At 36.8% G+C, this 22,972-nt stretch overlaps 1 protein-coding gene across 12 annotated transcripts in view; it reads left to right on the top strand.

Annotated features, from left to right (window-relative positions):
* LOC117411427 (syntaxin-binding protein 5) overlaps positions 1 to 14,888 on the top strand; it is a 173,748-nt gene extending 158,860 nt beyond the window's left edge. For all 12 annotated transcript variants that reach the window (XM_059025169.1, XM_034018960.3, XM_059025167.1 and 9 more), the window contains 3 exons: positions 4,017 to 4,128; positions 4,343 to 4,563; positions 4,829 to 14,888. In XM_059025169.1, the coding sequence (XP_058881152.1) occupies positions 4,017 to 4,128; positions 4,343 to 4,563; positions 4,829 to 4,870 (375 nt within the window). In that variant the 3' untranslated portion in view covers positions 4,871 to 14,888. The remainder of the gene's footprint in view (positions 1 to 4,016; positions 4,129 to 4,342; positions 4,564 to 4,828) is intronic.
* Positions 14,889 to 22,972: the final 8,084 nt, after the last annotated feature.

Raw genomic sequence — 22,972 nt, 5'->3', positions numbered from 1 at the left:
TGGGGGCGGGTACTAATTTAGGAGCCTAGTGTAGTCAATGGACCTTATTTTGGTCACTAGTGATCATTTCCATCTGGCAAGTAACATAGGAAATACTGAGACTTAATACCAGTTTCCATTGCAATCTCTTGGACTGACAGAAATACAGCTGGCTTAAAATGCTCACTTTTGTACTGTATCTGAGCTTCATGTTTAACAGATCTAGGATTGTGGATGATAGAATAGCAGTGAAAGGGTCTGGGTTTTAGTGATGCATGCAATGATAATCCGATGTAAACAGGACCACAGGCTATGTCACATATAGAAACATGTGCTGTTAATGAAAACATCTCCATAAGGCTTTACCATATTGGCTTAAAATGTGATATATATTGGGTGGTACTTTTGTTACGGTTAAGCAATTGAAGCCTTTATTATCCCCGACCTGGAGATGCTTATTCCAAGTGACAGGAATATAGCGGAGCCATGAGTGTGTCAACCTTAAGAGTTTTACTTGTATCTGGAAAACAGCTAATCCAAATGTGATGAAAAAATAAATAAATCAATACTGGTGTATTAGTTTAAAAAAGGTAACTTTCAGTTTTTACTACAGTACTAATCAGTACAGAATGCCATGTGTGTAAGGCAGAAGAAAAAAAAGATTAGCTCCATAAGGAAAAGTTATTTGCACACATGTGTCTGTGGATGATTAAAGAGCATTTGGAAAACCGCATGGCTAATTAACATAAAGCATGATCTTAAGCACACACCTCAGTGCACCGTTGTGCACGGTGCACTATAGTGCACCGTACCGTACCATGCACCGTGAACCATACCGTACTGTACTGTGCCTCCATGCACCGTACTGCACCGTGCACCGTGGACCATACCATACCATACCGTACTGTACTGTGCCTCCATGCACCATACTGCACCGTGCACTGTACCGCACTGTGGACCATACCATACCATACTGTACTGTACTGTACTGTGCCTCCATGCACCGTACTGCACCATGAATATCTGCAGTTCTACATTCAAGGGACTGCTTAAGAGTTCTGTGTTCTGCCGTTCGGCCTTTCCCTAGCCCCTCGCACCTTTTTGAAGTGCATGGAGGCTATCCTGGCCCCTTTGAGGCTACAAGGCATCACAGTGCTAACTACCTGGACGACTGGCTCATATGTGCCAAGTCGTGGTGACCACTCACCTCGACAGGTGAACTTGTCAAAAAGCCAGCTGGTTCTGTCCCAGACAACCATCTACCTGGGAACTTGCTTGAACTCAAGCACCATGATCGCCATTCTGTCAGAGAACAGAATCCAGAGGCTCCACACGTGCCTGAGGCTGTTTCAGCCCAGCGTGTCACAGGGAGGTTGTCACCTTCCAGAGGTTTCTGAGCCTAATGCCAGCAGCATCCCAGAACTCTGGAACAGACGAGGAGCACAAGGTGTGTTGTAGCCCCCTTGGGTGGGGCTACACCTAAACGTCCTGGAGCTGCAGGCAGTTTTTCTGGTCTTGCAGAGTTTCTTCCAGGAGGTGCAGGGGAGACACATGTTGATTAGGACAGACAACACAACAGTGGTGGCTTACATCAACCACCAGGATGGCCTGTGCTCACCCCGTCTCAAATCTTATTGTGGGCTCACGAGCACCTGCTGTCCCTGAGAGCGATACATTTGCCAGGAGCAGAAAACCATGCCGCAGGCCTATCATGGGGAGTCCCGTGCGGCTAAGAGTGGAGGCTCCACCCTGAGGTGATGAGCCTGATTTGGGACCGGTTCAGGAGAGCAGAGGTCGACCTCTTTGCCTCCCTGGAATCCACTCATTGTGCCCAATGGTTCTCCATTCTGGGAAACTGGGGTCCGCTGGGAGTCGACACGAGTGGCCGAGTATTCTCCTTTATGCCTTTCCACCAGTAGCATTGCTTCCGATGTGCCTGGAAGAAATCAGGCAGGAACGAGCCAGGGTGCTTTTAGTGGCCCCATATTGGCCCAGCAGAACATGGTTCTCCACGGTGGTGCAGCTATTGTGCCACCAGCCTTGGCAATTGCCCACGAGCCACGACCTGCTCAGCTAGGCGCAGGGGACGTTGTGGCACCCTAACCACAACTCCGGTTCAGCCAGTTAGGCTTGAAAGCGAGAGCTGCTTCAATGCGCTCTCAGTATGGATACAAGTGGGGCGTGTTCCAAACTTGGTGTTTGACACGTCAGGTTGACATGCTCCATGCCAGTCATTCTGCAGTTTTTGCAGGACCTTTTTGATGAGCGGTAGTACCTCTTGACTCTGAAGGTTTATTTGGCAGCCATCTTGGCTTGACATTGTTGGCCAGTTTCTGAAAGTTGCGGTGGCAGTTAAATGTGGTTCTGCTTGCACTCACAAAACCACCCTTTGAACCTCTGCATTCTACAGAGCTTGTGTCTGTGAAGGCAGCGTTTTTACTTGCCATCACCTCCGCCAGACCCGTGAGTGAGATGCAGGCATTTTCAGTGGCAAAAGCTTGTTTGTTTTTTACGGAGTCTAGGACTAAGGTCATGCTCCGTACGAATCCGGCCTTTGTGCCCAAATGCCTATCGACCTTTAATATCAATCAGTTGGTGGAATTGGAGGCTTTTCATCCTCCACCATTCCAGTCAGATGAGGAGCGTCGACTCCATACACTTTGTCCGGTTAGGGCATTAGCATATTAAGTTGACAGGACAAAAAGTTGGCGGCAATCCGAGCAACTGTTTATATGCTTTGGAGCTAAGAACCAATGTCAAGCCCTGTCAAAACAGAGGCTGTCCAATTGGATCGTGGAGACAGTCAGGATTGCCTACAAGCAAGCCAACTTCCACAAGGTTTTACATGTTTAATGTCCTGGATCGACGTCCTGCATGCATTTTTGCCTCGCGGACAGGCGTGCTGACGTCACGTGTATTGGTAGAGGTGTTCAGTTGAATCGGGCATAATAGGTTAACCCATTGTGTAATGGATACATTTCTATTTCAGGGAACCAAGGTTATGATAATACGTTCTAAAATAACTAAAAAAATACATATATCAATTTTGAATGTGACAATGCTGCGAAATGCTGTAATATAAACATAATAAATACATGTTTTAGTGATCATATCAGAGGTTAGTTATATGTTGTCATTTGAAACAACGTCTCTTAATGAACTTCATCTTTCCTTTTCCTACACTGTCTTCTGTTCCACATAAACAGAAAAATGTTGGCACTGGATCATGAAAAACAAGCAAAGCAATTTGCATTCATTTGGCAGGAAGTTGAGTGTGGTCAAGTGCATTGTGGACTTTGTAGTTTCTTAACAAGTGCTTGTATACCAGTACAAGCATGCAAGTATGTAAATTCAACGAAATACAAAAATAGATCAGGGATAAAATAATACAGACTTGTCTGCTGTTATTTCAACCACACTATAAATGTTTCCTCATTATGGCACAAATATATTTGTAGATATATTTAAAGATTTAAAATATAATGAGTATAACATCTATTTAAATGTAGCTGTTTACCTGCTCTCCTTAAAAAATGTCCCCCTGTAGCTCATTTTTGTTATTTACTTAATAAGGCCAATACACTTCAGATATCTCCCTTTCTGCCCACTCAGCATGTCCACTAACTTAATCAACCGTTAATCCACCTTTTAATTGGCATCCTGTCATGTCTCCTGTAATTAAAAAACTGTCCTGAACTGACGAGACAAGCCTCTTATTTCTGTTAATGCACAGTACAGAATTGTTTGGAAACATTGCCCCTAGAACGTATTATCTGGCTGTGTCAGGTACACAAAGACATCAATTCACATTCTGTTTAGAGTATGTGGAAATTTACTTCCCGTGCAATAAAAGCCAACCCTTTACATGGAGGCCCAGATAGTAGAGATGTTATTTAGATGTATTTGTTTCATTTTTTTTAATTTTTTTCAAAAGCCCTGCAATTAAATGTCTTCTGACTTAGCAGCCCCCTGATAGCAAAGGATAACTGGATATTAATAAAGTATACAAACACACCTTTTATTCTGTTCTGTTTCAGGAGATGTTGGGAGAGCTGTTCACACCAGTAGAAACGCCTGAGGCACCAAACAGAGGTTTCTTTAAAGGTCTATTTGGAGGTGGCGCGCAATCACTGGACAGAGAAGAACTTTGTAAGTATAAGTTTAATAGACAAGTTTGAAACCTGTCTTAACTTCAGCAAACAGTCAACCATAGCTTTTAATTGATCTGAAGGAACTGCTGCCCATTTAACTTTTGAAACAATTGACCTTTTACTGACTATTAGCTGTTTAATCTTAAGAATGTACTCTTCTCTCATTGTCGTTCCCACTGATGGGGTTTCCCTTTCTTTTCTCCCGGTGACAGTTGGTGAATCAGTGGCTGGGAAGGCCTCTCGGAGTCTTGCCCAACATATCCCTGGCCCAGGAGGCATAGAAGGGATGAAGGGAGCAGCGTCTGGGGTTGTGGGGGACCTGGCCCGAGCCCGGATAGCTCTGGATGAGAGGGGGCAGAAACTTGGAGAGCTGGATGAGAGGACAGCAGCCATGATGGCCAGTGCTGAATCATTCTCAAAACACGCACACGACGTAAGCACTGATGTCGTTCTTCACTCCCACAAGCAGTCCTTTGTGATATAGGCGGCACACGCTGGCATGCAATGTTATTCAACATTTTTATGGGGTGTAAAATAATCATAAATACACAACCTTTTCTTATGGTTTTATCTTTTGAGCATTTGGCGTCCCTCCTGTCTATAAAAATCAAGAACTCCTCTAAATGTCTCCTCCCAGGGACATTTGCATGGGGTCAGTAATATAAGGAATTCATTTTACTTGTTTCTGTTCTTTTCAGATGATGCTGAAGTGCAAAGATAAGAAGTGGTACCAGTTCTGATGTTAAAAAAAATAAATAAATAAAGGACTGCGGTAATGTAAACAGCTTCATCTGGAAGAAACTTGTCCTTCTCCCTCCATTTATTTCTGCAGGAAAAGGGGGATTCATCATGGAGTACTGCTCTTTCCTAGCACAATATCATACACTGTTTTACCTCAGTCATGTGGCTTGAAACTGAGGAGCATACTGAAAACAAAAACTATATAAAAGGTGTTTTTTCTGGGGTTTTTTTTTCTGTGGCGGCTGAGGATTGGTGTAGTGCAAGGATCTGGAGTGGGAAACAAGGACTAATGGATGAGTGTGTGTGTGTGGGGGGGGGGGCAGCGCTGGGTCTTATCATGTGTTTCAGTTTCATATACCATATGTCATGAGACAACATTTTGTGCTGTTGTCTCTGCTGCCGCTTTCCCTGAGGCCAATAAGTTAAATTATATATATATATATATATATATATAAAACAAAAAAAAGTCAAAAAAATTGGAAATCAACTCTGTATTCATTCCTGGCTCTGTCAAGTGCAAAACAAGTGGATAAGTAATATATGAAAGGGATACTGCAAAGTAAAGTCCATAAAGTAAATTAAATGCATGGTTCAAGGTTGCATCACAAGACTGTGGCTTTTGAAAGGGGTTGACATTATTCTGAATTCCAAACATCTTGTTTCTTTCTTTCTTTCTTTCTTTCTTTCTTTCTTTCTTTCAAACCTATAATTTGAAATGATTCAATTTTATGGGTGCTCACTCTTCTTCTATATACTGTTGCAGATATTATATACTGTAAAGGAATTATTTTTATGGAATTATCCTTATGTGGGAGAAATATAATTAAGTGTGGCAGGCAGCAAATTTGTTCTAGTTATGTGTCGCCACTTAAAACAAAATGTAGTATCCTCCAAAAGGGCTGGGATTGAAAGTAGACATGGTATTAATGCATCCTTTGTTGATTTTCTTTAAAGGTAAATGTCTGACAGTTTTAGGGTGCTTTAAAGTGTATTTCCAAAACCCTCCTTTGTTTAGAATTATAAATTGCTGTATTTTCAGTTATTTTTATATAGAACTTCAGGGTAGTTAATGTGTTCACCACCTCAGGCACAGCTGATGTGTGTGCTTTGATTGCAACTTGTTCATGTCAACAGTTTCAGTGAATGACTTGGTATATAGATTTATTTATTTTTGTCTCTGGGATACAAAAGCACTTACATGTTGAAAGCATTGCACTACAGTTTAATGACAAAAACGGCTCCAACAAGTGCAAGTTTACTACTATATACGTTAGGACCCCAAGCCGAAATACAACCCCATTGGGATCCGGTTGACCTCATTGGATTGGGGTTAATTGACATTTTTAGAACCCCAAAATCTTTTCGTGTTCGGTTTGGGATTATTGCCAATGAACCCATCACAATGCAAAAAAAAAAAATCACTTTACCTGAAGCCGATCTGATGAAGAAGATTCGCTTTCGTACTTTTGAAATGTAAATAAATGAATTGGATAGTTTTGAAAAATGGGTTACTGATTTAATGGGGTTTTTTTTGTATTATTATTTCTAAATAGTTTGACACAATTGGGGCTACACTGAAGTAATAATTCCAACTAGTCTCGCTTTTACATGAAGGGATGAAGTTGGAATTATTCTCCAGGGTAACCTCAATTGTATCAAACTATTTGGAAATGTGCTTTGAAATAAAACTATCAAACCATATTTATTTTATTTACATTTAAAAAGTACAAAAGCGAATGATCTTCAGTAAAGATTTCGGGGTTGTAAAAATGTAAAACAATCCCAAACTGTCACATTTGGACTTGGTATCCTTATATACACGCACGCACGCACGCACAGAGCTATGGCAAAAAGTTCTGCATCACCTAGAATTTTAGGATTTAGGAAACTACAAACTGATATCGCAAAAGTCTACCAGAAGCCATAATTTTTAAGTATATGGAAAATAACAAAGTGGAATGTATTTCAATATGTTAACGTAACATTATTCAGCAGGTTTCATTTGATTCTACGGGGTGATGCAAATTTTTTGTCCATAGCTCTGTGTGTGTGTGTATATATATATATATTGCCTATATCTCTATTAGTGCTGGGACAAACATGGAATTTTCATGTTTCATATACGTTCATTTTCAAAACGTTATCAAAGCTATTATATGTAACACTGTTAAAGAAAAATATACCAGAAGTAATAAAGACCTTACTTTACCCTTGTGAATTAGCTACAAAACAAAGAAAGCAATACAGTAGTTTAAATGGGATTTCAAGTAATAAAAAAGGTAAAAACTAAGCATTTTTGTTAAATAAAATAATCCCTGCCATTGTTATGTCTTCACAATAAACAAAGTGGCCATAGACACGTTTTCATAGATATATAATTAGGGGTGCAACAATTAATCGATGCATTAATCGATTATTGAGCATCTGTCCTTAAATTTCCTGAGCTCCGATTACATATTGGTGAATCGAGGCATCAGATTTGAACCCAGTTTGAAGTCTCCTGTTGCCGGTTAGCATTAAAACCTTGTGTGAGAGATTGCTTCTTTTAGTGTTAGTACGGTAGATTAGCACGTTGCTGGGATACACACTTTAGGCCTCTACGTTCGCGTTGGACACACCAAATCGGAAGTAGGCCTATTGTATTCACGTTTTCTTGATTTAAAAATTAAGGCAATATTTTTTTTTTTTTGTTATTGGATCTTCTGTTAAAAAAAAAAAAAAAAAAAAAAAAATCAATGCATCGATTATCATTTACAAATGTCTATACGATAATCGAATACTAAATTAGCGTGCCGAATGCCCCCGGGGATGCCATTTAGTGTTGAGTGATCCAGGGTGCCCAGTTAACCACGGGTGCACATGAGCCATGGCATTAACATGCATATAAGTAACAGAACTCACAAGTTTACAGGATTATAGTATTTACAGTGTTCAAATGAAGATCAGTTTCCAGTCGGAGGTCAGTCACGTGAAATTAATGAGTTATGCACTAGTCTTTTTAATAGTTTTTATCCCCTTGGTACCAGTAATAAGTGTCGAGTTCCAAGTAAAGCGTGGTGCTGAATTAAAAAAATGTCAGGATGCATATATTTTATATGGAGAAAATCCGGGACCAAGATCGTCTGTCGAATTAAGTGAAGGTGTCGAGTTATCCACCAGTCGAGTTAACTGAGGTTGACTGTATATATGTGTGTGTGTGTGTGTGTCTATATATATATATATATATATATATATATATATATATATATATATATATATATATATATATATATATATATATATATATATATATATATATACACACACACACATACACTATATATAGATATATATTATATACACACACTCACAGTGCTCCCTCATTATAACACGGGTCTCGGGGGACACACAGTATAAGCGATTAGTGTTAGAAATGGGAGGGGGAGGGGGCGCCGCGGGACACAACACATATCTGACTAAAATACAAATTAAAATAACTCCCTCTCTATAATGTACGTATAGTGAAGCAATAATGTAACTTCCCGTGAATTAACCATGCATAAAGCACCATGTAATCAATGGTATATTTAACAAAAAAAATAAAATAACATTCCCACTCATGGATCATTTTAACTAGCAGTTTTTAAACTATAAATAGCCTGGCTAAATGGCGGTCGGGAGTTCAGTTCGAAGCGACACAAAGCAAACCAAGTGCGAGAAGGAGAGCGGGTCGGAAAAGGGCATTGGCGCGCCCCATGTTCGGCTGCCAGAGCAGGACTGGAGCAAAGCTGAAGCGTCTTGACTCCCGGAGAAAGCTGCAGCTCCTCTTGCAGCAAAAAAGTAAATACATTAGGAAAGATAACCACGTAATAGGCCTAATATTTATTTAGTTATAAAACGAATGCTGAATAAGATGTCTGCGTTATAGTGCCAGCGCAGCTTTTCTTCAGTTCAGTACTGTATCAAAAGGGAGGGACAGAAACAGAAGTTAGACTGAGAAGTTGTTTACAGTTTGAACAATAGGGAATTGGGGGACATGCTGCAGGAGCGTAGTCAAAAGTTTACATACCCCAATGGAAATATTTCATTTGAAGAAATTTCTCGAAAACAAAGAAGTTTAGGAAAAATCTTTTGTATCAAAAGTTTTGCTTTTGTGGATGTGGAAAAAAAGTTACAAGAAATAGATGTCTACAATTATTTAAGCAATGTTTTTGCAAAACTCCTTAAATGCTAATTCAAACGTATTCTTACCCTTTGATGCTATGATAGTCTACAAGGTGCTAGAAATTTCAATATGATCGTGCAGAACCGAATTCTAGTGTCTAGAAAATGCTGGATTGTAGGTGAACATTCTTAGAGTATAAAAGGGTTAGGCATAGGATGATTGCTGTCATTACCAATAAGTCAATATGGGGAAAAAGTAAAGAGCTAACTGAAGACCTTAGGCAGAAAATGATTTATTGTGATAAAGCTGGAGGAGGATACAAGAAGATTTACAAGCAGTTGAGTATCTATTATCAAGAAGTCCAAGACTCATGGTACTGTCACAACGCTCCCTCGGTCTGGAAGAAAGAAGGTTTTTTCACCAAGAACAAGTAAGAATTGTGAGGAAGGTTCTAACAATCCGTGATTGACTGCCAAAGATATTCAAAATGAATTGGCTGCAAGTGGGACTGGGGTTTCCATTTCAACCATAGGTCGAGTATTGCATGGTGAAGGTCTCAATGGTTGCAGGCTAAGGAAAAAGCCACTCTTTGAAAAAAAGGACAATCACTTAAGGTTTGCAAAATGGCATTTGAATGATGGATATGAGTTCTGGTGAAAGCTATTTGGTCATGCTGATAGTCGTTACATTTGGACAAAGTCTGGTGAGGCGTACAAAGAAAATGGTAATATCCTTCTATAGGGCTGTTTTTCCTCTAATGGCACAGGAAATTTAGTTCCAATACATGGTCAAGTGGATTCCATAGCATACCAAAAGATATTGGCCAATCATCTGAAACCCTCCGCTACAAAACTTAGTTCAACGCGCAACTGGCCATTCCAACACGACAATGATCCAAAGCACACATCAAAATCTACTTCCGAAGAATAAAATTAAGGTTCTGGAATGGCCTTGTCAAAGTCCCGATCTAAATCCGATTGAGAATCTTTGGTATGAGATGAAGAAGGCTTCTGCACTAGAGAAGTCCTTGGAATTTGAATGAACTGGAACAATTTTGCGTTGAAGAATGGTGAAAAATCACTAAACAATCATGCCAAAAGCTCATTGACAAAGTTGCCTGAACTAGCTATTCATTTAATTTTCCTTGTCAGGGTATGAATACTTTTGAATTAGCATTTTTGGAATTTTGCTGAAATAAATTATTTAACTTTTGTTCCTCATCCACATAAGCAAAACTTTTGCTACAAAACATTTTTCCAAGAAAAATTTATTTTAGAGTAATTATTAATTTCCATTAGGGTATGTAAGCTTTTGACTACAACTGTGTGTGTGTGTATATAAATATATATTAAGGCTGGGGTGATGCCTAATTTTTCACCATCGATATATCGTTTTCCAAAAAAGCTGATGCATCGATTCATCGACGTTATGAAAGGGTAAAAAATAAATTACAGCATTTATAAATATGGAGCTGTATATTACTGTTTAAATCCAGAACAAGCGGTTTAACAACCAATCCAGGGAACATCATAACTAATTTACAAAAAGTTAACAGTTCGGTAACAGTATTGTCCATGGCTTAGATACTATTTTTGTTAAGGGACACGGTAGCATCCACATTTTTTTATTTCACCGAAGACCGGAGCTTGCTGACAATCTGCTCAGCCTTACTGAATACACGCTGACTAAGTACTGACGTTGCCGGAATGCTTAAGATGCTTCTGCCAAGCGTGCAACTTTTGGAAAGCGATCTTGATTTGTTTTTCCACCACAGAAGCGGATCTTCTTTTATACTTGAGGGTAGTTCAGATGAATAAATGGTGATGTCACATTCCTTAGCGCTGCCAGGCTCATGTTTATATAATATATATTTATTTTGTAGCAGTGGTAAGAATCCAAGCACAACTTTTATTTTACAAAATAGATAGCTCTTTTATTTCGCAAACAGTGACAGCTACACTCACCAGCACGCGGGGCTGATCTTAGCTGACAGTCTGGGCTCCCCAGGAGAAAGCCACCTCACTGCTCCATACCTGCCAATGGGGGTGCCGACAAGACACGCCCCCCCATTCACAGCAGCAGCAGCGACAAGCAAGGGGAAGCGAGCAGCGGCTCCAGCAGAGTAAATCCCACCGCCGGCCTCCACGACAATATATTTAAAGTCTCACAATGACGAACACAGACTTCGAATACATGTAAAAAAAAAAATTTCAAAAAAAGTTTGTTCGGATATTTGTCTATTTGTCCCAGTACTAATTATATACAGTGTGTGTAAATATATTCTTGCGCCAAAAAATGTAGTAAAATGTTAGAAGTGAGACAGAGTTGAACAGGAAGCAAGTTTCAGTACACTGGGCCTACATAGCCATATACAACATACATAAACATAATCTAGTCCAGATATGATGTTTTTATACTAGCTTAACCCTGATACACAAAGTCTTTGCTAAGCTTACATTAAATGCTGTGGTTTGTTGTTTTGTGCTCAAAGGCAGCAGGTTTGCAGGGATAATGAGTTGATCCGATACTGGAGACTCTTCCATTTGCTCTTCTAGCAATGACCTTTGCAGGCTGGGCAGTCTGTTTCCTTCCTGGTAAGATACAGCACATGTGAGGTTGAACAGGAATGGGATCGCTGCAGTGTTGGTTAATAGGTCGTCGAGATGTAGAGCAGGTTCACATTACACAGTGATCTCCCCACATCTTAATGCAGTGTTAATTCCAGTAGGGAAAAGGGTACTGTCAAATTTTTTTTGTGTGTGTTTTTATGTTCTTTGTTGTATTTTGGGAAAGGGCTTAAAACATATAAAAATGAATCTGCAGTTCAAAATACACATCAGAAAGTTGTCTAATACAATGTTGAAAGATGGTGATCATTTAGGCCATTGTAAGCACCATCATAAGTCAAGTCATAAGTCAAGTTCTAATCCATGTGCAACTTGGTAAAACAGTCTGCCCACCACAAAATGTATGTCTTTGGAGGGCAGAGCAGAGTTCTAGGTGTGTTGTGGTATTAAGTTTCCTTGCAGTTGTTTCAAAGACTTTGATTTGTTTTCACAGTCATTTATTTTATCAAGTATGGTACATTTGTTTTTCAAATGAAAGAATGCAGTTTTTTTTCAGATAGAGAAAAGGATACATAACATCCATACACCCAACCACCCTACAAGTATTAATGTCTCTCAACTAAGAATTGGAACCATCATTATTATCCTCTTCGATGACAGTTCAGGAATTATTTATTAATAGGTGGTTTTCTCTTGAATTGTTCATTGTCATATATATTGGTGGGTGTGTGTATATCTGGAACATGTTTTCACACCCATGCAGTAACATGTAGACATAGAAGTACATACAGCCATGGCCAAAAGTTTTGCATCACTTATATATGTTGATAAGAAAACATATTAAACAAAAAAAAAAGATTGATGTACACTAAATGATTAAAAAAAACATTTATTTCAGGATGTTTCGGGCAAAAGCCCTTCAGCTGTGTAGAAAGAAAAGTAAACACAGTGCAGTAAACGTGTTGATTTTCAAATATTCTGAGGATGTCAGAATAGAATGTTCATTCCAAGAGGCTGCAAAGTTCCATGTTTGAAGATAAGCTTGCATTATCTTTGCTTCCGAGTAGAATTTGTACCAAAACACTGACTGATTCCACAGATGGTGATGCCTTCAGCAGTGTGATTATTGCTGTTGAAGTGTCATGTCAAGGTGTTGATTCGAATGCTTCGTAAATGTTCTACAAAACGATCTGCTAAACGTCTTAGTTTCCTCAATGTATAATTGGTTGCATTTTGTGCTAATGGTGCAGTACACTACTCCTTTAGAAGTACATGTAAAGGGGTGGTGGATGTGGAGTGATGATTTAGGGCCTCTGATCTCAGTTTGGGAGTTAATATATTTGCATGTCGTACATCGTGGTCTGTTGCATGGGACTGTGCCTTTTAAAGGTTCTGCAGAAGAGTGAATTTCACTGTGGACCGCGTATTCTTTTAGATTCCTGTCTCTTCTATAGGACATTAGTGGAGGATATATAGATAGATATATATATACTCATGAACATAATTTAGATGATATTTTATTTAACATCATGTAATCAAAGAAACTACAAAATGATACCACAAGTTTTTCATTAAAGATATAAAAAACTACAAAGCGGTATGTAATTCAATATGTTAACCTAACATTATTCAGCAGGTTTCATTAGACATTATGAAGCAAAATTAGTTCATTCTATAGGGTGATACAAAACTTTTGGCCATAGCTATTACATACATACATACATACATACATACATACTGTTGAGAAATATATTTCCTTAATGATATTTTCGGTGTAAATCTTACTGTTCTCTTTTTTCAAACCTTTTTGATGAAGTGCAAGAAACTGCTGCTATTTGTGTTATATGTAGGTGCATCGTCAATTTTAAATGTTTTTGGTTTTTCAAAGGAAGGACAATTCACTCAGAAATTCTGCCAAATTGTTACAGTTGTATGTAAATACATGGACAATCAAGAGACAAATCTGAAAGTGTTATAGTGGCTTAAAGACACAATTTAAGTTGCCATGCGCTTTTCTGACACCAAAGAATTATTATTTATATTATTATTTTTTAAATAGGTATTAATACTCTTCACTGCCCCCTTTCTCTTACTGTACAGTGAGACACAAACCCAGGGTTCTGATGGGGTCTGACTGCAGAAGCATGAACATGTATACAGGCCAACCAAGGGATTCTGAGAGCACGAAAAAAGCTATGAGATTTCAAGAAATTATTTAATATTGTGCTGTAGTTGTATAAATGGATGAAGTCCCACTGCATCTTCACAATTTAGCTTGTAGTAGGAATTATGAGGCAGTAGGTATTTATTTAATTGCAAAACATTGTATTTGAGAATACTGTATCAAGTTTAAAAAAATCAAGAATTGTACAATACTACTACTGTACAATTTGATTTGCACTGCTTGGGCATGTAAATGTGCTACCTGTTGCATTATTAATTTCTACTATTGCCATCTGAAGACTTTTGGTTAGCACCGGGGAATAATTGTATTACTATTATATGTATTGAACTTCTGTTTGGCCTATCATTATTATTATTTTTTTCTTTGTTTTGTTTGTGTGTGTAAAGTAGTTACAATTTTAATAAGGACCAAAACGTACAAAGACAAGCTATACTGTGTCAGTGGTGATGAATAATGAATGGCTGCACTTTCAGATTTGTTTTCATGGTCAGTTATATTTATACATATAAACATCTATACTTTTAATTTTAAAGATTTTATATATGTACAAGTTTATTTTAATAAGTTGAGAACATGCATTTAAGAGAAAGTCAAAGTGTTTAAGAAAGAGTATGTTATAGTCAATTAAAAGGTTCTTAACGGTTAATGTTCCTAGTTTAAAAAAAAAATAATAAAGTTTTAATCTGATGGCGATATTGACGTTGCGTGGAAACTACAGCAAAAGGTTGATCCTTTGTTTTACATTTCAGATGTGTTTGTCATTTTACAGATGCAGGAAAACCATCCTTTTTAATGTAATATTTACTGTAGTTGTTCCCTTGCACAATAGCAGAAGCATGTTCAATGTTTACAATAATTTCTGTTAAGTTCTACTGTCTTATTTCTTTTTTTCCGTTCAGCAGTAAGATGTATGTATTCTGTTGGTAAATGTATTAATGTAGTTCTATTTTTATTTTTTTATTATATTTTCTGTACTATTGTTATACATTACACTCCAGGCGTGGTAGTCCTATCCTCTGGGAAACATGAGAAAGAACTATGTGCCCTCTATGTCTTTCTCTTTGTTTAAGTTTTAAGTGTGTTTTTTTTATTTACTCTACAAATAAATGTATTGCACATGCCGCCAGTACTCTTGATGCTGTTCATTTTAAATGTACATATGAGGAAGTCTGTTTCTCATCAGCCATCATCTATCTGGGGGAGGGGGGGGGGGGGGAGTCGGAGGAGGGGGTTTATCTGTGGGTTGCAGTATTTTCTCATTGTAGCCAATTTTCTTGTACAGTTTTATGCAAATTTAACATGGATGTTTATGACTTTATCTGCTGCCACAAACAATTTAGGAATTCTGTAGATAGAAATTACTGTGCAATGGAAAAAATAAATAAATATAAAAAAAAAATTAAATATACAGTGTTCTCTGTTTTGGTTTACTGACCTCATCTTTATCATTTTATTTTTTATAACTACCTCTTGAATGAATTTTGACAAAGTAATTTAAATAAGTATGTGCATTTATTTTGAACAATAGAACCTATATGACATTTTGTCCAGCATATTTTTCAGGGAATATGAAAACTAACACCAAGATCAATTGTTAAACAAATGTAACTAATCCACTTTTGCCGTTTGGAAGTTTTAATATAATTGATTTGTAATTGAGAACGTATTACATAAGTGGGAAGCAAACGTCAAATCAAAACGGTTTGACATATTTTGTGTATCTAGACTTGTTGTATTTCTAAATATTGTGGGATTGAGTTTCTGAAGTTATACCGAAGGGGATAAGCACATAAATATTGTTGAAATTCAAGCAAGATTGCCTATCCAGTTGGTTACCTTCACTTCTGAAACACAACCTGTAAAAACAAATGTTTAACAATAGGGGTTCCTAATGAAGGAATATGTTATGATGGAATCTGCACTCAGAAATGTTTTCCAAGCCACAATCAAATTGGATGACGTTTAGACCTTAATGCACTGTTACTGAAATAACACAAGAGGAGACCAGAATGTAATTAATGTATTGATGGCATGCCAGGTTTGTAGAACACTTAAACAATGCAGTGATATACTACATTACCAATCCTGTGATATAAACAAAGAACTTTCATTGATCTAGGTAAAGAGGGCGCATTTTTTGAAAAAAAAAAAAAGCATGGCCCACTAACTGCTGTTCAGTACTCCAAAATGGTAGTGAACACAAAATTAGATTTGTCCAAAAGTTGAACAAAAGTAAGGAACCTGATTTTTGTAGAACTAGTAATATATGTAATAATAATATTGTAAATCCTTTGATCTTTTAAATAATTCCAACCAATGCCAAAGATGGCTTGTATTAAATCTACAAGATTGCACAGTGCTACTGAGTAGACAAAACTGAAGGGACAGCAGGATACTAAGAGTACAGGGGGCTGTCAAGATAAACCATTAAGACATCAACTACCAAAGTGCATTTCAAGAAAAAAAACTCCACCAGCCATAACATTTAAATCATGGTAAAAAAAAAAAAAAAGATTATTTATCTAATCGTATTACAGGAGACAGCCAAGATTCAGAAAAGGCTGATCCTGTCTGACTAACCTCCTAGACTTCTTTGAAGAAGTTTCTGCAAGGATGGAACAAACCAAGCCTATGACATGGAATATATGAGGATTTTCAGCAGCCCTTTGACAATAGTGCTGCCTCCTTGCATATATAACTTCTTATAACCCAAACACTGAATTTAGGAAGAGAAAGATGTATTTTTTTTATTTTTAATATTACACTGATCGACACTGAAAACTAGAATTCATATTTAACTGATTTCACATCAGTATAAAGGCTTTGTTGTCCAATAAATATTAATTCTAGTTATCTGTAAATTATTGCTGTAATTTTCACAATACAACAGGCACTCGGTTACACATTTTAGAAACATTATGGTGCATTATATACAAGGTATGGACTATACTTCAGTGCAGTTTGCATGTGCAAGTCACTCCCTACATGACTAGTGAACCATTTTGTATGCATCTGTCAGCAAAAGCTGATGTTAGTTGAGCCTGTGTTTGTGAAAAAATACAACTTTTTATAACTAGTATATAGTTTATGCTTATTTGATCCATTGATCATACAAAGTCTTATTCTTTACCCATCTGCATCAATGCCACTGCCAAGCTCCCCCAAAAGCATGGTGCCTGTGTTGACATTTTGACTGTAATCCTGGAATTCCTATTTTCTTCTACCAAGGTGCACCAAACAAATTCATTTGATTCCCTTCTTTAATTTCACTCATACTGTGGTGGTCACGTTCCTTTGCCCTGCCACACCGCTTGCTCCAGTGTATGTGGTCATAGATGCAAACATTATTGGAATTGCTGTCGCATTTGATTACATTTATATTTGTGACCAGTAAACTAACCAATAAAACTTTTTTTTTTTTTTGTAAAATACTAATTTAACCAACCTAAGTAGACCTATATTTTTTATATTGATACATTAAGAAAACTAACAAGTTAAATACTTAGACCACACAATAACTAATGTGATGGAAAGAAAAGTATCATCTTTCATTATTATAGTAAATATCGAACCCAATTGTAGTTCTTCTCCATTTTTACGGTGGCAGTATTTTAATTATGTGTTACTTTTATTGAAGTGAGCAGGAAAATCATTTAAAAAAAAAAAAAAAGTCTGCTCTTCTTCCCAGATGCAATTAGATTGTAGTGTTATTTTTTTATTATTATTTCTGGTGCTTCATCTGCAAATCTATGAAAGGATTGCTCAGGTAGTTAAGGAAACACCTTAAAGTTAATACTGTTTGCTAAATGTGTTGGTATGTTCACAAATTATTTGATCAGATTTGCCATCACCTTACATTATAACCCTATAGATGCATTGTTTTTTGTTCACAAAAACTCCCATTACTTTCTGACGGCATCTTTCTGAAAGCAATGAACCAGGGCAGCCTTTATAGGCTTTTCTTTAGTGACTAATAATTTCAGTCACTTAAGGGATATACAGTTGGAGAGTGCCATTTTGGGGCCACGTTTACATTCCAGATGTGTTATTGACGTTACAGTAACAATGTCCCTTATGTAATATACACATGTACAGTTTGGTAACTAAATATTTTCAGTCTGTGACTGATGAATTGTTATTTCATTTATCACATGCTTGTTTTTATAGTATTGTAAGAAAAAAACAACACTACTGCTTTTGTTTTAGTTGTATACTGCTCCCCCTTTATAAGGCAGCCCTTTATACTGCAGAACAGATTATAAGGCGGTACGGTCGTGGCTCCCATTTGCCCTATAATGCCGTTACACTAGTATTAGAACATAAAAAAGTTTACAAACGAGAGGCCATTCGGCCCATTTGCTCGTTTGGTTGTTAGTAGCTTATTGATCCTAGAATCTCATCAAGCAGCTTCTTGAAGGATCCCAGGGTGTCAGCTTCAACAACATTACTCACCCCTCACAATTCTCTGTGTAAAAAAGTGCCTCCTATTTTCTGTTCTGAATGCCCCTTTATCTAATCTCCATTTGTGACCCCTGGTCCTTGTTGTTTTTTTTATTCTCGTTACAAGGCGGAACACAACCAGCACGGTCTCTTAACTATGGCTCAGGATTACAGCATTATAAAGGGGGAGCACTGTATTTTAGTGAAGTAAAAAGTGCTGAGCTACTGCAATGCTTCCCACTTTCATTTTGTAGCATTTTAATAAATTTTTTAATTTTTTTTTTTTTTTTTTTACATTCGCACAACACTGTCAGGATAGGGGTTGCAGGCCACTACTAAATATCTTGGTATCCCTGTATAGATAACTGCCACCTCTTCAAAAATAGGCAAACACTTTTAGTAAGCCATATATCCCACAGTCTATCAGTTTACACAATGATGACTGGAAAGGCATACCATTCTGCACTGGAAGTAAATAGATAACATTTGGGTTGCCACTGCGACATTTTTATATGGGACTTTGAAAGGGCACCTGAGTGGTTAGGCAGGCAGTAATCAGACAAACACAAATAAATATGTTTTAACACCAAAGCGCAATTACATGTTCAACACATTAATAAATAAACACGAGTTTAAACAATAGAACAAAGTGGCCTTAGCCCAGGCCAAGAAAGACGCCCTTACCTCTTCTGGGTTTTAATCGCATAATTGCAAAAAGACTAACTGGCCATGGCTATTTAAATAACTCAGGGAGAGGGGAACGATTATCTGTTTAGGGATATCAAGATATTTTGTAAGAAAGCTGTCTGGGAAAAATGGGCAATAAATGTCCTACCCACAAGCACCACAAACCAGAAAAGGGGATTGAATACATTTCAGTAACTGTGTATGTGTGTCTATATATATATATAATGATGGAAAACAAGCTGTATTGGAATTTGTTTTAGTTGAACCCAGAAAACAAGATGCTCTCTCATTATGCTGTTCCGGTGAGCACAGGTTTAAGTATATACATTTGCTGTTACATGATTGTAGCACTGCACTCTTTCACAAGCGGCGAGATTTGGTGTATTTCCACATCCCGTTACATCCAGAACAATTCATTACAAATGAATAGTGCACTGACAGGCATATCTCACCAGGTGGCACCCAAGAACCTGCTTTCTAAAAACCATTTCTGAAAGCAAAAATCCTCTATCTCAAAACCACCAATAATTTAATCTTTATTTATTTATTTATTTATTTATTTATTTATTTAAGTAAATACATTTACTCTCTGCTGGAAGGACATTGGTTACCACTAAAAGGTAACTAATTACATGGACCCAGAATCAAAACCATAACCTAGAATTTCATGCACAATAGACATTTCAAAGTTATTACCACCTGACACATGCCAAAGAATGTATCATTAAAACTAACCAGAAAATGTTTAATCAGCATACTGCATGCATGCAGTTGCACATGTTTGCCGACTAGCTCTTTTTGTTTACTGTAATGATTAGTGTCTACCATGTATGTACCATAGTAGTGTTACTCCAAAGAAAAAGTATTTGGTGAAGCAAAAATCTACAAAGAAAGAGGAGTCCTGTCGGGGATTATATGTGATACATGTAGGTGTGTGTCATTATTTCAGTGATTTGACCTAAGGAGATATTGCAAGTGGCATTGAAAGTTGTCAAACCAGACCCTTCCAACGACAGTCACTTCAATTTTCATTAAATGCTTTGAAACATGTATAAACTGACAGAGATCAGTTTCATGTTCCAAATATGAAAGGGAGGCCTTTGGTTACAGAACATGTTTTTTATATTTTTTTTCAGAAAATATATATATATATATATATATATATATATATATATATATATATATATATATATATATATATATATATATATGCGTAATCTTTAACATACAGTCCCTTACTAATAACTCCTAATGAATCCCAGTGAGTAATGGGCAGGTATCTTGAGCAGAAACTTTACTGGTGTTGCTGGGGTTTCATTTATTCACACTTTATTATTTTTTTGTAGCAAAATAACTTATCTTTACATGTGTCTCTGGTACACTACTGGCTTTAGGCTTTAGGATAACACTCACGTGTTTTGAGTATTTTAGTGATATGTTGACTAAGTAACCGCATAACCTGCTTGGAAAAAAGCATGTGAAGTTGTGTTTTGAAAGGTTATTCATCTTTGACTCCAGGCTAGTCCCTCTTTACAAGGAGTCTTTACATTCTGAAACTGCATCAAGAAAAACAAAGAACAGCCGGTCTCCTATTACTACATGATCGCGAAAAACAATAATTGGAACACAGCCTGTCTATATTTATAATCACACATACTGGTTTTAAATACAGTGCATTAATGTAGCACATTTTTTAAATTGAATTGCTTACCGAATTCAATTATATAACAGGAGAACTTTGTACAGTTGAAAACATGCCATTTATTAACCTTACTAGGTAGAGAAATTATGAGTAATACAATAAATTCAATATCACATAGATACACCTTAGTATTTGCTTTCTGTACACATGTGAATTGTTTTTTTTCTTCTGTAGACAAACAGTCCCCATTTATTTAAATATATCTCAATATAAAGGCAACAAAAATAAGGTACTTGTGCAATAATGAATTAAATGAGCCTGGATTCCATGCTATAAATGAATATTCAGTAATTCCAAGGGAAATGATATGTTGTTTCAATGGTGAGTGCAATAACTTCAAAGTTCTGCAGTGTATTTAGTTTTTGATAAAACAGTATTGTAATATTTAATTGGTATAAAACACATTAATAATAATTATACAATACTGTGTTTGCATCCACGTGATTTCTCCCTCAAAGAACTGATGATTGAATTGTAATATATAGGGCTGATTTTTCTTTCATTTTCTTGTATTTTTTTATGTACATAATTTTGTACAGTAAAACTCTCAAGTGGTAAAGACACATCTGCAGTTCTAGATGATCTGGCTCCTAAGCATCAGTGTTGTTTCTGATGGGAAAGCTGCCTTATTGTTGAATAGCGGTACCTGATGAGCTCAGCTAAAACCACCTTAATGCTGAATATCAAAAGGCAATAAAAAGCACTCATGATGGCAAACACCATGAAGAGGTAAAGATTCTTCCACTGGAGGAAAGCTACAATACCCAATGCTCTATTCTAGATGCTGTACCCCCATCACAGACACTGAATCTCTGTTCCAGTACCATTGCCTCTACCCAGCTCTCAGCACCATAGCACAGTCTGACTGCCTGCTGCTAGCTTGTTCCTTAGTGTCACAGCACATCTTTTCCTCTGAAGCAGCTCGGGTTTTTAATGCATTTTCAATCTTCTCACAAAGTAATAAATAATAGCAGACACCTTTTCTATTACTCCCCCCTCTAGCTCCAGAAACTCAGTTGATGGTTGCTGTGCCTCTTTTATCACTTTGTTCTGGGCAGATCAAGGTTTTCTGCCATCCTTCCAATGGATGTGAAAAGACGAGCCACATCATTTACTTACTGGAGATTCAAATGTATTTACCACCTACTAGCGGTCTCATTTTCCAGTACTGTCATCTGCCTTCTTTGAGATGCAGTCAGGGATCACATGATTAAAGGAGGGGGGTCTTGTCATAGATCTCTTAAAGGGCGTTCTGTTTTCAGTTTTCAAACTAGGTGAATATGGCAGTGCTGGGCATAGTATAAGAACTTGCACAGTTCTGTGGTGGTTTATGGTACAATATAAGAACTTTCACAATTTTAAATCATAAAACCTGCTTCTTTTTCATGTCACAGTGAAATTGTGGTATTTGTATGTAATTCTTTTTATATAATTGTGATACTGTATTACAAAAAAGCCTTTTCAAAGGGGAATCATATTGATTTAGAGCAATTTAAATGGCCTGTTTTATATTTGATTGGTTCAGTCACTTCAGTATCTTTTGACAATATAATACAAGATGTCTATAATGATCTATCCCATTATACAGCTTTTTTTTTTATTATTGGTACCTATACTGAATTATATTTGGACCTTTTAGGCCATCAGTAGGAATTCTAAATAACTATTAGGCATTTTATTTATATATACACAAATACAAAATAAACAGAAACTATTGTAAAAAAAATACACTGAATTGTTAAAAACTTTATAGCTAAAGGAAATCTATACAGTATACATGCAGAATTATATCTATATCTATATATATATATATATATATATATATATATATATATATATATATATATATATATATATATATAAAAGCACTGTTGGATAAACCACCACAGGAGATATCCTCTAATCACACCAGGAGGCTTGCATTCTTCAACACCAGTGGTTCTCTACACAGTAAGCACTGCAGCAATTTATTTTGCATGTACAAATAGAAAACAATACCTACAGGTACTACTACAACTTCTGGTAATAATAAAAGAAGCCGGTAGTATTGTACATTGCATATAAAGTTGAAATTAACCCAAGGGAATGGAAGAATATTGTTAAAAAAAACGTTTTTGACCAAGGCTGCTGTCAGTGTTTGTGTTCCTACTGAAAGAAGACATCGTGCCAACTGAAATTCAAATCTATACAAAATATATCTGCCTAGCAATGAGGTAGACAACACAGGGATACCTATGAATTAATTTATATTAATTAATAGACGTCTATAACAAAAAAAGTAAAGATGTTGACTTTATACATTAAAAAATAATACAATTTCACCCATTTGACCTTCAATATTAATGTTATATAATTTACGTCTCCAGTCTGCAAACA

This window comes from Acipenser ruthenus, chromosome 6 (assembly GCF_902713425.1).
Source record: "Acipenser ruthenus chromosome 6, fAciRut3.2 maternal haplotype, whole genome shotgun sequence".
NCBI lineage: Eukaryota > Metazoa > Chordata > Actinopteri > Acipenseriformes > Acipenseridae > Acipenser > Acipenser ruthenus.
Note: the sequence above shows the minus strand (reverse complement) of the source record. Positions and strands in the feature narration are given on the sequence as shown.